At 49.8% G+C, this 13,753-nt stretch overlaps 1 protein-coding gene across 10 annotated transcripts in view; it reads right to left on the bottom strand.

Moving 5' to 3' along the window:
* The window catches only part of TACC2 (transforming acidic coiled-coil containing protein 2), a 201,989-nt gene that overhangs the window by 149,234 nt on the left and 39,002 nt on the right, over positions 1–13,753 (bottom strand). For all 10 annotated transcript variants that reach the window (XM_076009733.1, XM_076009731.1, XM_076009735.1 and 7 more), the window contains one exon: positions 10,052–10,164. In XM_076009733.1, coding sequence (XP_075865848.1) covers positions 10,052–10,164 — 113 coding nt within the window. The remainder of the gene's footprint in view (positions 1–10,051; positions 10,165–13,753) is intronic.

Below are 13,753 nucleotides of genomic sequence, written 5' to 3' on the forward strand. Positions count from 1 at the left end.
GTTGCAAGACTCTTATTTTTTTTTTTTTTTTTTTGAGACAGAGTCTCACTTTGTTGCCCTGGCTAGAGTGCCGTGGTGTCAGCCTTGCTCACAGCAACCTCAAACTCCTAGGTTCAAGTGAACCTTCTGCCTCAGCCTCCCAAGTAGCTGGGACTATAGTCATGCACCACCGTGCCCAGCTAATTTTTTTCTATTTTTAGTTGTTTGGCTAATTTCTTTCTATTTATAGTAGAGATGAGGTCTCACTCTTGCTTAGGCTGGTTTTGAACTCCTGATCTGGAGTGATCTGCCCGCCTCAGCCTCCCAGAGTGCTAGGATTACAGGCGTGAGCCACCGCGCCTGGCTAAGACTCTTAATATACATGAAATAGTATAAAATCACTTGAAAGCAGATTGTGATATACTAAAAATGTATATTATAGTTCCTAATGCAACCACTAAAACAACACAAATAGTTAAGCTAATAAGTCAAAAGAGATAAAATAGATAAAATAAATAAATTAACTGACAAAAGGCAAAAAAGAAGAAAAAAGAAACAAAAATAGAGATGGACAAATAGAAAACAAATAATAAGACTAGAAGTTTAAACCAACCATATAAATAATCACATTAAATATAAATGTTATAAATGCTCCAACTAAAAGGCAGAGATTTTCAGAGCAGATTAATAAAACAAGATCTAACTATATGCTGCCTACAATAAAGGCATTTAATTTTTTTATTAGTATGGATACAGAAAACCTGAACAATACTATCATCCAATGTGACCTAATTAACACCTTTTAAAGACCATTGAATAACAGCAAAAAAGCCACATTATTTTCAAGTACAGATGGAACATTTATAAAACAGACCATATTCTGTGCATTAAAAAAAGTCTCAACAAATTTAAGATGATTCAAATTATAAGAAGTACTTTATCTGGCCATAATGGAATTAAATTAGAAATCAATAACAGAAAAATATCTGGAAAATCCCCAATTATTTGAAAACTAAATAACACACTTTTAAATAGCCCATGAGTCAAAGAAGAAATCAAAAAGGAAATTAGAAAGTAATGAACAGAACAAAAATTAAAACACAAATATCAAAATTTATGGGATGAGGCAAATTAGAGAGACATTGATTGCACTAAAATGCCTATGTTTTTAAAAGGTCTCAAGTCAATGACCTCAACGTCTACCTTAAGAAGCTATAGACATGAGTCATACAATAATGTGAATATACCTAACACTATTGAACTGTACACTTAACATGTAACACAGTTAAGATAGTAAATGTTATGTTTACCACAATAAAAAAAATAATTAAAAAATTGACAAGTGTGTTTAAAAGAAACCAGATAACAAAGCATATATAGTGTTTGATCCCACGTCTATGAAGTTTGAGAACTGGCAAAACCATTCAATGGTGATAAGACTCAGAATAGTTGGTACTCCTGGACAGGGCTTTTGACTGGGAAACAACATAAGAAAACATCCTGGGGTGATGAAATAACCTGAATCTAGATTTCGGTGTGATAACATAAACATATAGGAGTGTAAATATCCACCCAGGATATAAATATCCATCCTTTCCCAGTCAAAAGTGACAGAGTGAAAGCCTGTGTCTAAAATAAAACAAAAAGAACCTATCCTATCCACAACAAAAAGGGAAGATTTACTATATTGACTTTGGTTAATAATAATATATCAATATTGGCTTATTAATTGTAACAAATGTACCACACTAATGCAAGATGTTAACCAATAGGAGAAACTGTGGATGGAGGAGGGAGGGGAGTGTGTGTATAAACATGTTATATATATATATATATATATATATTTATATATATATATATATATATATATAAACACCCTCCTAACGTACCATGCCATCTAAAGAAATATAGCTATCTCACAATCAGCAAAGAAAAGAACTAGAAAGAAACGCGAGTATGATGGAAACACACTAATATTTTAAGAGCAGTTGTCTGTAGATGGTAGGGGCATTGGTGATTTTTTTTTCTTCTCTACTTTTCACTTTTCTCTATGTTCCAAGTTGTTACAATGAATGGGCATTATCTCATAATGGAAAAAATACTCCTCTTCCCTTCTTTTTTTAAAGCTTCAAATGCTCGGTTGAAACCGGAGGAGCAGAAAGCAGACAACACGCCTAATTCAGCACGTGATCTTATTTGCAGCCGGTGTCAAAAGTCAGGAGCACACCCCCTCCCTCCCTCCCACTCTCCGCCCTGTGTTTACTTCCTGCCAGGGATAAATACTGAGTCAGAAGCAGGACAGGGAGGGTGGGGCTGCTCTCAGCTTTGCCTGACACACCCGGCTGGGCAGGAGCTGGGGATCCGTCCTGATCCTGGGGTCCCCTGAAGTTTGCTTGGGAGGCACAGAGTGAGGCCACTCAGGAGACGTGGAGCTCAGTCGTTAAGAGCTGGCCCAGCTGCTGCTCCTAACACAGGATTTTCTGTTTCCAAGAACTGACCCTGTTTATAGGAAAATTAAATGTTAAGGATTGACTGAGGTTTACTTTCTAATTATGGAAACCACAACACAAATACTTTCAGACACCTGTGGGAGTCAGCGTACGGTTAGGAGTCTGGGTGTGGATCCGCATCTGTGGGACCTGGCGCAAGTCCCTTAACCTCTCTGAGCCAGGTTTCCTCTTGTGGCCCCCACGGGTCTACAGTCACCTACACAGAGCTGCCGGAGGAGGCGATGTGTGTCGATAGATCCCACAAATGGCACTGGGAGGTCAGGTAGAAAAGATCCCTGTCCTCAATTTGAAGCCCATTTCATTTTTTCATACCATCTTTCTACCCTTCCGCATAGCTGCTGCTAATGGAATGCCAAGTTTTTGTTCTAAGTAGGAGTTTGTCTTCTGAAAAAGCCAAGAGGTTGAGGTTAACCCATATGTTCTCTTATCTTATCTCCTAGATATGAAGAGGCTCTGAAATATCCTATTAAAAGGCCAATGAGTCTAGCCTTTCCTAAATTCTGTTTCCTGTAGATCTAGAATAATTACAGCTGTTCCCTCTCCTGGAACTGTGCTTTCCCCACAGTCCCCTATTCTCCTAAGTCTTGAAGACCCCGCCCCAGAAACCTCCCCTGGAGAACTCTCCTGGTTCCCCCGGCAGAGCCAGCCCTTCCCCGCCCTGTGCTCCCAGAGACCCACCGAGAGCAGTCAGCTTGTTCTAGAATTATTTCTCTCTGTGCCTTTCTCTATGACTGGACCGCCATGTCTTGCTCATCCTTGCGCCTCTGGCCCAGCCCAGAACTTGACCTGTTGGGGGCAGTAGCTCCATGTCTATCAAATGGACTAAGAAACCTAAGACACATGCTTTCTTGGGGACACCAAGGAAGGATGGCGTGTTGGTCGCGTAGCAGGAAGTGGCTGTCCCTGAAACAGGAGAACCCTGCCTTTCTTTCACAGGCTGCAGCTCTCCCGAGAGGCGGGGCTGGGACGCAGGCACGCCGTCGTCCTGCCGGGCTCACCTGTGACGTCTGTGCCAGGGAACAGACCCCTCCGACCTGGATGTTTTCCACATCGCAGCTCCTCGTCCCAGCTACCCCGTTGCTGAAGCCGCAACTTCAGGAATCTCCCTCGATTCTTTCCTCCCGCCTTCTACACCCAACCCATTAGCAAGTGCTGGCGTCTCTGGCTCCAAAACATCTAAACTATTCACAGCCACACACGTTTCTCCGTCATCACGGGCGTCACCTCCAGCGTTCTCAGTGGCCAAAGATCATGTGGGGGGGGGCAGTAAAAACTGGCTCTGGAGAGGCGAAAAAAATCCTAGATGTGACAATAGTTTGTGACCTCAAAGGCCAGAGTACGTAACCATGTATATCCGTGGTGTTGAAATTTCTTGGAGAGGGGAGGCCAATTGGGAACGAAATGTCTCTCAAAGTTCCTCGTGGGCAGCGAGTGACAAGGAAAGCGAGGTCGAGCTCTACCCGAGTTCACGCCACATCTTGCCTCCGTCCCACACGGGCCCCTTCTCTGACCTCCGGCTCCAGCCCTGCCCCCTGCATTGTCCGCTCAGCAGCCAGAGCGAAATCCACACCTCTTACCTCGGCCTTCAAGTCCCCGGCCTGGCTCCTATCTGTCCCCGCCACCACCTCTCGCTGCCTGGCTGGTCCGCTGTTTCTCTCACACACCAAGTTCGTTCCTCCTGAAGCCCTTTGCACGCCTGTCCCTCCACCTGGAATGCATCGCCCCCTAGATGGTCTGCACCTGCCTCCTTTGTGTCGACCCAGACTCAGCTCAAATATCTCCTCCTTCCCTGGCCATCGCATCCAGCGGTTCTCACGCTGTGAGGGTGCCCGAGTCCCCTGAGGGCCCTAAGACACAGATGAGCTGGCCCCACCCTGAGTTTCTGATTCAGCGAGTCGGGGGTGGGGCCCAAGAATCTGCGTCTCTAACGAGTTCCCAGGTGATGCAGAGGCTGCTGGGCCAGGAACCCCACTTTGAGAACCACGGATCTAACCTAAAGGCGCCACCTCTTCCCTGTTACTGCCCATCACAACACCTGCCTCCTGTTTCCTCGTTCAATGTCTGACTCCCTGACGACATGGTAGTTTTGTCCACTGGAGCAGAGACCCCATGGCCCATGTCGCCAGCATCAGGCACAGAACGGACGCCCAGTAAATATTCGCCTGAATGCTAATTATCCCCACATTCTGAGCCTTAATTTTAAAGTTTACCTAAGAGCAAATAAAAGTTAGCTATCTTTATTGGCCTGAGGGTAATCCCCAGTGTTTCCTAAGCCTGCTTTATCATAAGAACCACATGGACTTCTTATTAAAAACACAGATTTGAGGGTTTCATCCCAAATCTACTGGCTTCGACTCTTCAAGGCAGGGGTCAGGAAATGAGTTTTCGCTGGTGCCCCAGGCAATCCTGGTAAGGTGCACCTGGCAACAGCTCACCATTCCACAAATTTCCCTGCTCATAAGAATCACTTGGGCTGTTTGTTAAAAATACAGATTACTCCATGCAAGCAATTCTGTCTCAGGACTGGGTTGGGGTTTCGAAATGTATATATTTCCTGAACACCAAGGTAAATATTATGATCGGGGACACTGGGAGACCAATCATGTGATTTCATTTACTCTTGTTCACCCCAACCCCAGTATGTTCCTATACTTAAATACAGTTTTGTTTTTCATTTTAGTTTTTGAGACAAGGTCTTGCTCTATCATCCAGGCTGGAGTACAATGGCATCATCATAGCTCACTGCAAACCTCGAACTCCTGGGCTAAAGCGATCCTCCTGCCTCAGCCTCCCCAGTAGCTGGGACTATAGGTGTACAACGCCCCACCTCGCTAATTTTTTCTCTTTTTTGTTGAGATTGGGTCTTGCTATCTTGTTCAGCCTGGTCTCCTGGCCTCAAGAAGTCCTCCCACCTCAGCACCCCAAAGTGCTAAAATTACAGGCATGAGCCATCACTCCCAGCCTAAATATAAAGGCACAAAAATAAGAGCACTGGAGTGAGCTGACCTAGCTGAGAATAACCTGCACAAATACTTGCAACCGCCACGAGGACATCATAGGACTTAGGGCTATAACCCACCGCAATCGTCCCACTAAACTGTCACCCCTGCCTGCTGCCAGGAGCTGCCGAAAGGCGGGCTGGGCAGGGCTCCCAGCAGGTGAGGCAGGGTCTTTCCTTCAACCTCCCTCAAACTGATCACAGTTCCCCCACAGCAGCCCTCACTTGCTTTGGCTGTCCCAGTGTCTAATGTGGGATATTTTGGGGGTTCTTGGTCCAGAACGGTAGCATCGTCTTAGACTCCACCTTTTCTGCCCACACCCAGGCAGTCACCGGGTTCCTGGCTTCTCCCTTGGGATTGCTTCCTGGCCACGACCCTCTGCGGCAAAGACAGCCCTTCCTGCCCCTTCCAGGCTCCACCCCTCCAGGGCACCAATGAGGTGCCCCTAAATTTATCTTCTGATCTCTTCCCTGGCAATGCATAAGCCCTTGTTTAAAAGCAAACAAACCAACCAACCACAAAGCACTCTCCTCGCTTCCTTTTACCACAAGACGAACTCTCAGACCCTCACCTGACCCACAGACTCCCCAACCTGGCCTCACTCCTCTGGCCTTGTTTCTAGGGACTGCCCACCTCAGTCCCTGCTCACCGCCTGCTCAGCCCTAGCGGGGTCCGACTCAGGAATTCTTCCCCTACCTGGAATGGCCCCCATGGCCTGCCCCTTTCACCAAGTTCCCCACCCCGGCCAGGAGACTCTCCCTGTCCAGCCCTCAGTAAGGCCTCGTCTGAACCCCCGCAGCACAGGGCCATAGCAGTCACACAGCTGCCATGGGGCATTCACGCAGCGGCCCTCAGAGTGTGGTCCCTGGACCGCAGCACTGGTACCCGGGAAGTTGGCAGAAATGCTCATCCTCAGGCCTCACCCCAGAGCTGGGGAATCGGCCCTGCAGGTGAGGCCCAGCGACCCATGTTCTAACCGGCCTGGCAGGCGACTCTGGTGCACGGTCGAGGCTGAGTACGGCTGGAAAAGGGCTCAGACTGCAGGCTGTGGGGTTTCCACTCTCCCTCCCTCAGTGACAAAGGTGCCAGGACTTGACCTAGGGACCCCTCAGGGCCACTCCCTGAGAAAAGCCAGTCATCTCCGAAATGCCACCCGGGGCCTTCCTCTGGAGGAGGAGCAGGGGTGATGCCCAAGGACAGGAAACCGCCAACATCCAACAATTTTTGACCTACAAAAACAGTAATATCCTCTAGTACAACCTAATACTGATAGCCCCATTATTTGGGGAAAGGCTGTCTGACAAATCGCTCATGTTCTGAAGGCCCACAAGGAAACCTCTGCCCAATGCCTGGCTGTTGGTACCCAAGGCGGGCGGGGCAGGAGCAGTGCAGACGCGGCAGCCACGCTGGGCCGGACACTGCGGGGCAGCAGGAGGTGCTGCCCGGGCTTAAGCTTCACGCTAGGAGCCCGGGACCATCCTCCCTCGAGAACCCAGGGCTGGACAGCACCGAGGTGACCTCCCAGCATCTGGGGCTTTGGACCATGCTGGGCTAAGTTACAACAGCGCCACCACGTGGCATCCGGAAAGCAAGGCAGTCGAACCGATGGGACCCCATGCTCTCCCCATTGGGAGTTGAAGAACTTACCCCCTTTGGGGAGGCAGAAACCCCATGTTCTAGTGCAATTCAGGGGAAACAACGGACTTCCTCCTGCTAAGTAGGTTACGGAATGCTCCAAGCCTCAGTTTCCTCATCTGTAGCGTGGAGATAATGTGTGGGCAGCGGGACATCCTTCAGGACATCGTTGGGAACGTTAACGTGTGCCTTTCTCCCTATAGTCTTCCGACACCTCCATGCCCAGCAGGGACCCCTGAGGGCCCTTGTGTGCTTTCTGTCTCTGGGGTTTTTACAAGTCGAAAACAAACCGTTTGATGTCACCGTCTCCTCCTACCTTTTGCAAAAACCTATATCCTTTAAAGAAAAAGATGCTGGCTGTCTGGTGAGGCCGAGGGAGAAGGCAAATGCCTTTGAGGATGAGGAGCAGACAGAGAAAGGGCCCTGGACAGTGGGGAACATCTGAGAGTCCCTCCTGCTCCCAGACGGTGTCCTCAGGCCCAGGGGGGTGAGCAGGGAGGGGCCGGCTCTAAGGGAACAGCCACGGGCTCCCAGCCTCACCAAGGATTTCCACGTGCCCACTGTGACAGGATGGCAGCACCGTCACAGGGCCTCAGGGGCAGTGTGGCCTGGGCCACTGAGCCCCGCAGTGGGGGTTGGGGGTACTGGCTTCAAAGCACCAGGCTCAGGAGAGGGGAGTCCCAAGAGTGGTGGCCACGGGCATTTCCGCCAGCCTGGCAGAGTAAAGACTCACAGTCGGAACTGAAATGATTCAAAGGAGACAGAGTTTTCTATTGTACGCACAGAGCGTTTGGTGTAGTGTCTGGCACCCATATGCGAAATCAATGTTGAATGATTACTGTTATCCTCACGGAAACGGCGCTCACAGGAGCCGCCCTCAATCGGGGGCGAAGGGCTCAGGACTGATGCCGACCCTGGAGAGCAGGAGGCCTGTGCCCGCTGCTAGTTCTGAGTGGTTAGCACCACCGGGCCCTGCACTATAGCCATGCACACCGTTTTAATTGTGAACAGGAAGTTGCTTCTTCAGGCTTGTTCTTGGAAGGCATCTCCTTCATGCTCGATTTGCACGCCAGTAAGAGGCGATTCTTCTCCAAGGGAAAGATAATAATTGACTAAAGCTGAAGAATGAGCAACAAAGGACCTTTGAGCTGCTGTTACTCTTCAGCGTGGCCATGACACGGGCCTCCAACAATTCCCAGACCACGTAGGCGATCCCAGGACCTCAGGAAGATGGAGAGAGAGGAGCGGGCCCCTGGGTCTCAGCCAGCAGTGGCCTCCCTTGTGTGGGAGTCCAGGAAAGATGAATCCACCCACTGGTTTCATGGCCATTCAGAGCCAACTCACAGGTCCAGTTAGAACCAAATATTGAAACCTCTGTCCTGTTACCCTGATAAAAAGTTCATGAAAGTGGAACAGCCGCGGCAGTCTTGGGAGGCAAAGGAGGCGCCACCGTTAGCAGAGCACAGGGCATCAAAGGTGCTGTTTGGGCCGGGCGTGGTGGCTCACGCCTGTAATCCTAGCACTCTGGGAGGCCGAGGCAGGCGGATTGCTCGAGGTCAGGAGTTCGAAACCAGCCTGAGCAAGAGCGAGACCCCGTCTCTACCATATATAGTAAGAAATTAATTGGCCAACTAATATGTATAGAAAAAATTAGCCGGGCATGGTGGTGCATGCCTGTGGTCCCAGCTACTCGGGAGGCTGAGGCAGAAGGATCACCTGAGCCCAGGAGTTTGAGGTTGCTGTGAGCTAGGCTGACGCCAAGGCACTCACTGTAGCTTGGGCAACAAAATGAGATTCTGTCTCAAAAAAAAAAAAAGGTGCTGTTTGAGGCAACCTTGCGTGATGATTCCTCAAACAAAAAAGAACACCCTGCCCCATCTGATTGCCATCTCCCTAAAGAAATCTAGAGGTTCCCAGTGCCGCCCCTGGAAAAACACAGCCCAAGCCACCCAGAAAATAATGCCCCGGGCACGGAAATTCCTGCCACCAGGGGTCGCTCATACTTACCCGAAGCAAAAAATGTCACTTGGACTCCTAAGGTTGTGAAAAGCTATTATGAAGCACGCCATGACCCAAAGTTTCGCTATCTATGACAGGGGCCTATCATTCAATTTTGCATTTTTGTTTCATGGAGTTCCTGATCATTTGCTCCTTTAAGGCCTGTAATTGTAGACTCCCGGGATCTGGGCTTCCACTGTTGGGGAGGGTTTATGGAACCAGATCCAGGGCCTGTTTGGGAGCTGAGCCCAAAGCAGCTGTGAATTGTGTCCCCTGTGCCTGGACTGTGTCTTGCCGGGGGCTGAGTGCTCAGGTCTGCCGGCCCTCAGCTTGTGTGTGCCCCCAAATCTGTGGGTGTGGAGCACACATGGGGAGAGGTCCAGTAGAGAGCCACGGCGGGGAGACCAGTGAGGACCAGTGACCGATGGGCCACCCCAGCACTGGCCACGTTCCACTGGCACAGTCGATTTCTGGAATTCATCCACCAGCCTCCCTGGGACCGAGGGCTCAGGTGGCTTTAGCAATTGTTCTCTGAATCCTGTGTTTTCATGGTCCAGTGCCCACAATGGCCCCCACGCTGGGACACAGACCCACTTAGCCACAGATTATTCACCCAGTAAGCCCCTTGGAATTCTTGACCTTTCACATTTTAAGTTATGACAATGAAGATAACCTGGAGTATGGCTGGAATGGAAGTCTATTATTATTAATTTTATCTTTGGGCAGAAAAACAGTATTAATTTACCAGTCATGCAGGCCTAGCCAGTCACAAAGAAGTCCATGAGCCACTGCCTCAAAAATGTCACCTGTGAGGACCCCAGCATGTGTTTTGGGGTCCATTTTCTAAAGCAGATGGAGCAAAGCAAAGGAGGAGCAGGCAGTGAGCTGGCCAGGCCTTGGGTTGTGTCGTCCTCCAGAGCCGGCCCCTACCTGGACAAGTCCCCACGGTCAGGGCTTCCGGGCGTGTCCTGCTGCTTCCTTTTTATATTCTCACTGTCCCCAGGTGGTTGCCTGGACCTTGGACTCTGAGCTGATGAAGTTCTCTAGGCCAGAAGAAAGAGAAATCAGGAAGTCTGATTAGATAGGAGTCTGAAAACACAAAAACATTTATCATAGGCCACTGGCCACAAGATTCAAGATTAAGGTTGTTCCTTTGCTTTAAGATCCAACAGAGCACCTGCTATGTGCCAGACCCTGAGCTTGATTTTGAGGATATATAGGAAGCAATGCAAGGCGGCCCCTGTTCTCATCTACTGGAGAAGAAACACAATTAAACACACAGTTCCCACTGAGCAGGAAACCAAAACTGGGGACACCTGCTGAACTTGGGGTCACTCATTCCCTAGGGGAAGTAGAGGTATTTAAACTAAGACCTGAAAGGGTCCAGTTTGTTTGTGGCTCCACTTAGCTGAAAACACACTTTCCTTCCCCCACCCCAGATGGTTTTACATACCAGGATTCAGTGGGAACCCTGAAAAAAACCTAGACCCACCCTTTGCTGTGTGCTAACCGCTCTGAGAACCAGGTACCTTTTCCTTCACAAAAAGCTCATCCACGGATTAGTTGATTTTTCAAACCAAGGTGCAAAAATATAAGGCTCAGTCAAAACTTCAAATCACAGGACAGAAAGAGATGAGATTTTCAAAAACTCAATTTAAATGATGCTCATTTTGGTATAATATAAAAACGGGAAGAGGGGCCAGGGCTTTTGTAAACCCCAAGCTGTGTTTCCCAAAGCGCTGTCCTCTTTTACCCGGCGGTGGCCCCGCCCCCCCACCTCGAACCCACGCCCCTGTGTGGGGACCGGGTCTGCCTTCTCTTAGGGAATCTTGCCCGATACCGCCACACCCGCAGCGCGGCTACTGCCTTCCTTTAAAGAACTGTTCCACCCACATCTCTGTCCCTGAGGTTCCTGTGGAAAATGCCAGTCACAGTGCCCCACCGCAGTGTGCACAAGACTCGGATCAAGCCAGGACCTTCCCCAGGACTCGGAAGAACCAGTGCAGCAGAGTCTCGTGGCGGCTCTGGAGAAGGTGAATGCGGGAGTGAGTCCCCAGCAGCCGGGTTTCCAGCCATTTCGGAGCAAGCAGCCCTCGGCAGGAGAGCAGAGCCAGCAGGTGGAGGAAGGCCGAGGTCACAGGCAGAGCGGGGGCCTGATGGGTCAAGGCCTCGCTTGGTCCAGCCGGCCCTGGGGTCCGGCCTCACTCTGCACTCTGTGTCCAGGGCCGCAGGATGAGGCCTTCCTCCTTCCTACCTTAGCTGGTGCAGCTGGATTTCAGTCACTCGCAACCAAGAGTGACTATTATAGATCACCAGATCTTCCTGGAGGAAGTGACCGTAGAAAAGTGTTCTATTTTTTTTTTTTTTTTTGAGGCAGAGTCTCACTCTGTTGCCCAGGCTAGAGTGCCGTGGCATCAGCCAGAAAAGTGTTCTATGGTCAAGTGAGTTTGAGAAGTGTTACCCTACTCAGTCCCCTTTTAGAAATTCACAGTGCACATTGGCATGGTAGAGGTTTCAAGAAGTTCTGCAGTAAAATAAGTTTTTGAATTTTGACCCAGGGTTTCCCAGAAGTTTTTGATCACAGGATTCTTTGTTTATGAACCACCTGGTTAACATCTCATAAAACTAGTGTTACGCGTGGAACACACTTTTGAAGGCGGTTAGCACGAGACCTTGTTTCCTTCTACCTTGCTGAAATCTAGCAGATGATCCGGATCCACAGAGCAGGACGTTGCCTAGCCTGGGAGTACCTTTGTGAAAATCGGAAGGTGGCGCTCTTCTGGGCCAAGTGCACGGTGTAGGAGCACACAGTGTCTTTGTGTGAATTAGAAATAGATTCTCTCTAGGGCAGGGGTCCTCAAACTTTTTTTTTTTTTTGAGACAGAGTCTCGCTTTGTTGTCCAGGCTAGAGTGAGTGCCGTGGCGTCAGCCTAGCTCACAGCAACCTCAAACTCCTGGGCTCCAGCGATCCTTCTGCCTCAGGCTCCTGAGTAGCTGGGACTACAGGCATGCGCCACCATGCCTGGCTAATTTTTTGTATATATATTTTTAGTTGGTCAATTAATTTCTTTCTATTTTTAGTAGAGACGGGGTCTCACTCAGGCTGGTTTTGAACTCCTGACCTTGAGCAATCCTCTAGCCTCGGCCTCCCAGAGTGCTAGGATTACAGGCGTGAGCCACCACGCCCGGCAGTCCTCAAACTTTTTAAACAGGGGCCAGTTCACTGTCCCTCAGACTGTTGGAGGGCCGTTGGAGAGTGCGGCGCACATTCCACACATGCGCACTGTGGGCCCCGGATGAGTTGGCTGCTAAGCAGGACAGGCAGCGGCAGCAAAAACACCTGGCGGGCCGGATAAATGTCCTCGGCGGGCTGCATGTGACCCGTGGGCCGTAGTTTGAGGACGCCTGCTCTAGGGGATGCCGCTCAGAGCTGTGCACATGGCCTGTTGGGTACTTGTGGGGGACCAAGACCCTCTCGAGTCGCAGTCCTTGTCCTTGAGGAGTTTTCAGTCTCACGGGAGCACACAGAGCCAGGCCGGGAGAGCTGCCCCCAGCTTCCTGGAGCTCCCTTTGGCTCCCAGCTCCTGTTGCTAGAAACCTTCTCTCTCCTCCCAGGGGTGCCATTCCCCACGTGGCCCCAGAAGGAGACCAACTCTGGCCCTGCCCACCGCTGGGACAAGTGGAAAAGTCCCCTCCTGAACTACCGAACTCACCAGTTGGAACTATGGACCCTGATGCAGCCAGATCATCGGATAAATAACTCGTTCCACTCAGCCCTTCCAAAATAGGTTGTATTCATTGGTTTGTCGATTCATTCAGTCATCCAGGAAATGGAGATGGAGTGATCTAAGGCCAACCACGGCCAGAACGAGTGCTAGAAGAAGGAGCTACAGAAACGAGTAAGATCCCATCCCTTCCGCCGAGTTGCTCACAATCGAGGAAAGCGGACCCCAGTACTACGACTGCAGGGATGTGGACGCAGAAGGCACCCAAAGGGGACACCAGGTATGGCTCCTGCCTGGGGGTATAGCAGACAGCCCCCCCAGGGCCCTGGGAAGGGAGGATCTCCAACCTCTATCAACCTCTAACCTGGGGATTTTGTAAATTAATTTTGGAGTTTCTGCAGGACGTTTGAGTGCAAATCATCTGCCCAGTCTGTATCTAGGGTCTTCTCGAGCCCTTAAATCCCCTGTTGGGTGGGCTGTCGTCCTTGGCCTTCAGATGCCAGTCTGAAGAGCAAGCTAGCTTTTAGCTATGTTTCCCCGACCCGGTACATTTATCTGAGTGGCCGGCTATCTGCCTTCATCCAATTGTGTCCGAAGGTAAAATACAAAAGACACCTCAACTCTCGGGGGCCCATACATTCTAGTGCTAACATGAATACCATTATTAGAAAATCTTCCTTTGTTCTAGCAGAAAGACAGAATGTGGGGGAGGGGGGAAGAATAAAACAACAACAATAATAGCTTCTGTGTATTGAGCGCTTGCTAAGTGCCAGGCACTGGGCCAATATTGCTTCATGAACTATCTCATTGAATCTTCGCCACAATCATATGAGGCAGATGCTATTTGTGCTCCTGGTTTATGCTTTGAGAGGTTAAGTAACTGGGCCAATGTCACACAGCAGTGGGA

This window comes from Microcebus murinus, chromosome 14 (assembly GCF_040939455.1).
Source record: "Microcebus murinus isolate Inina chromosome 14, M.murinus_Inina_mat1.0, whole genome shotgun sequence".
Classification (NCBI taxonomy): Eukaryota; Metazoa; Chordata; class Mammalia; order Primates; family Cheirogaleidae; genus Microcebus; species Microcebus murinus.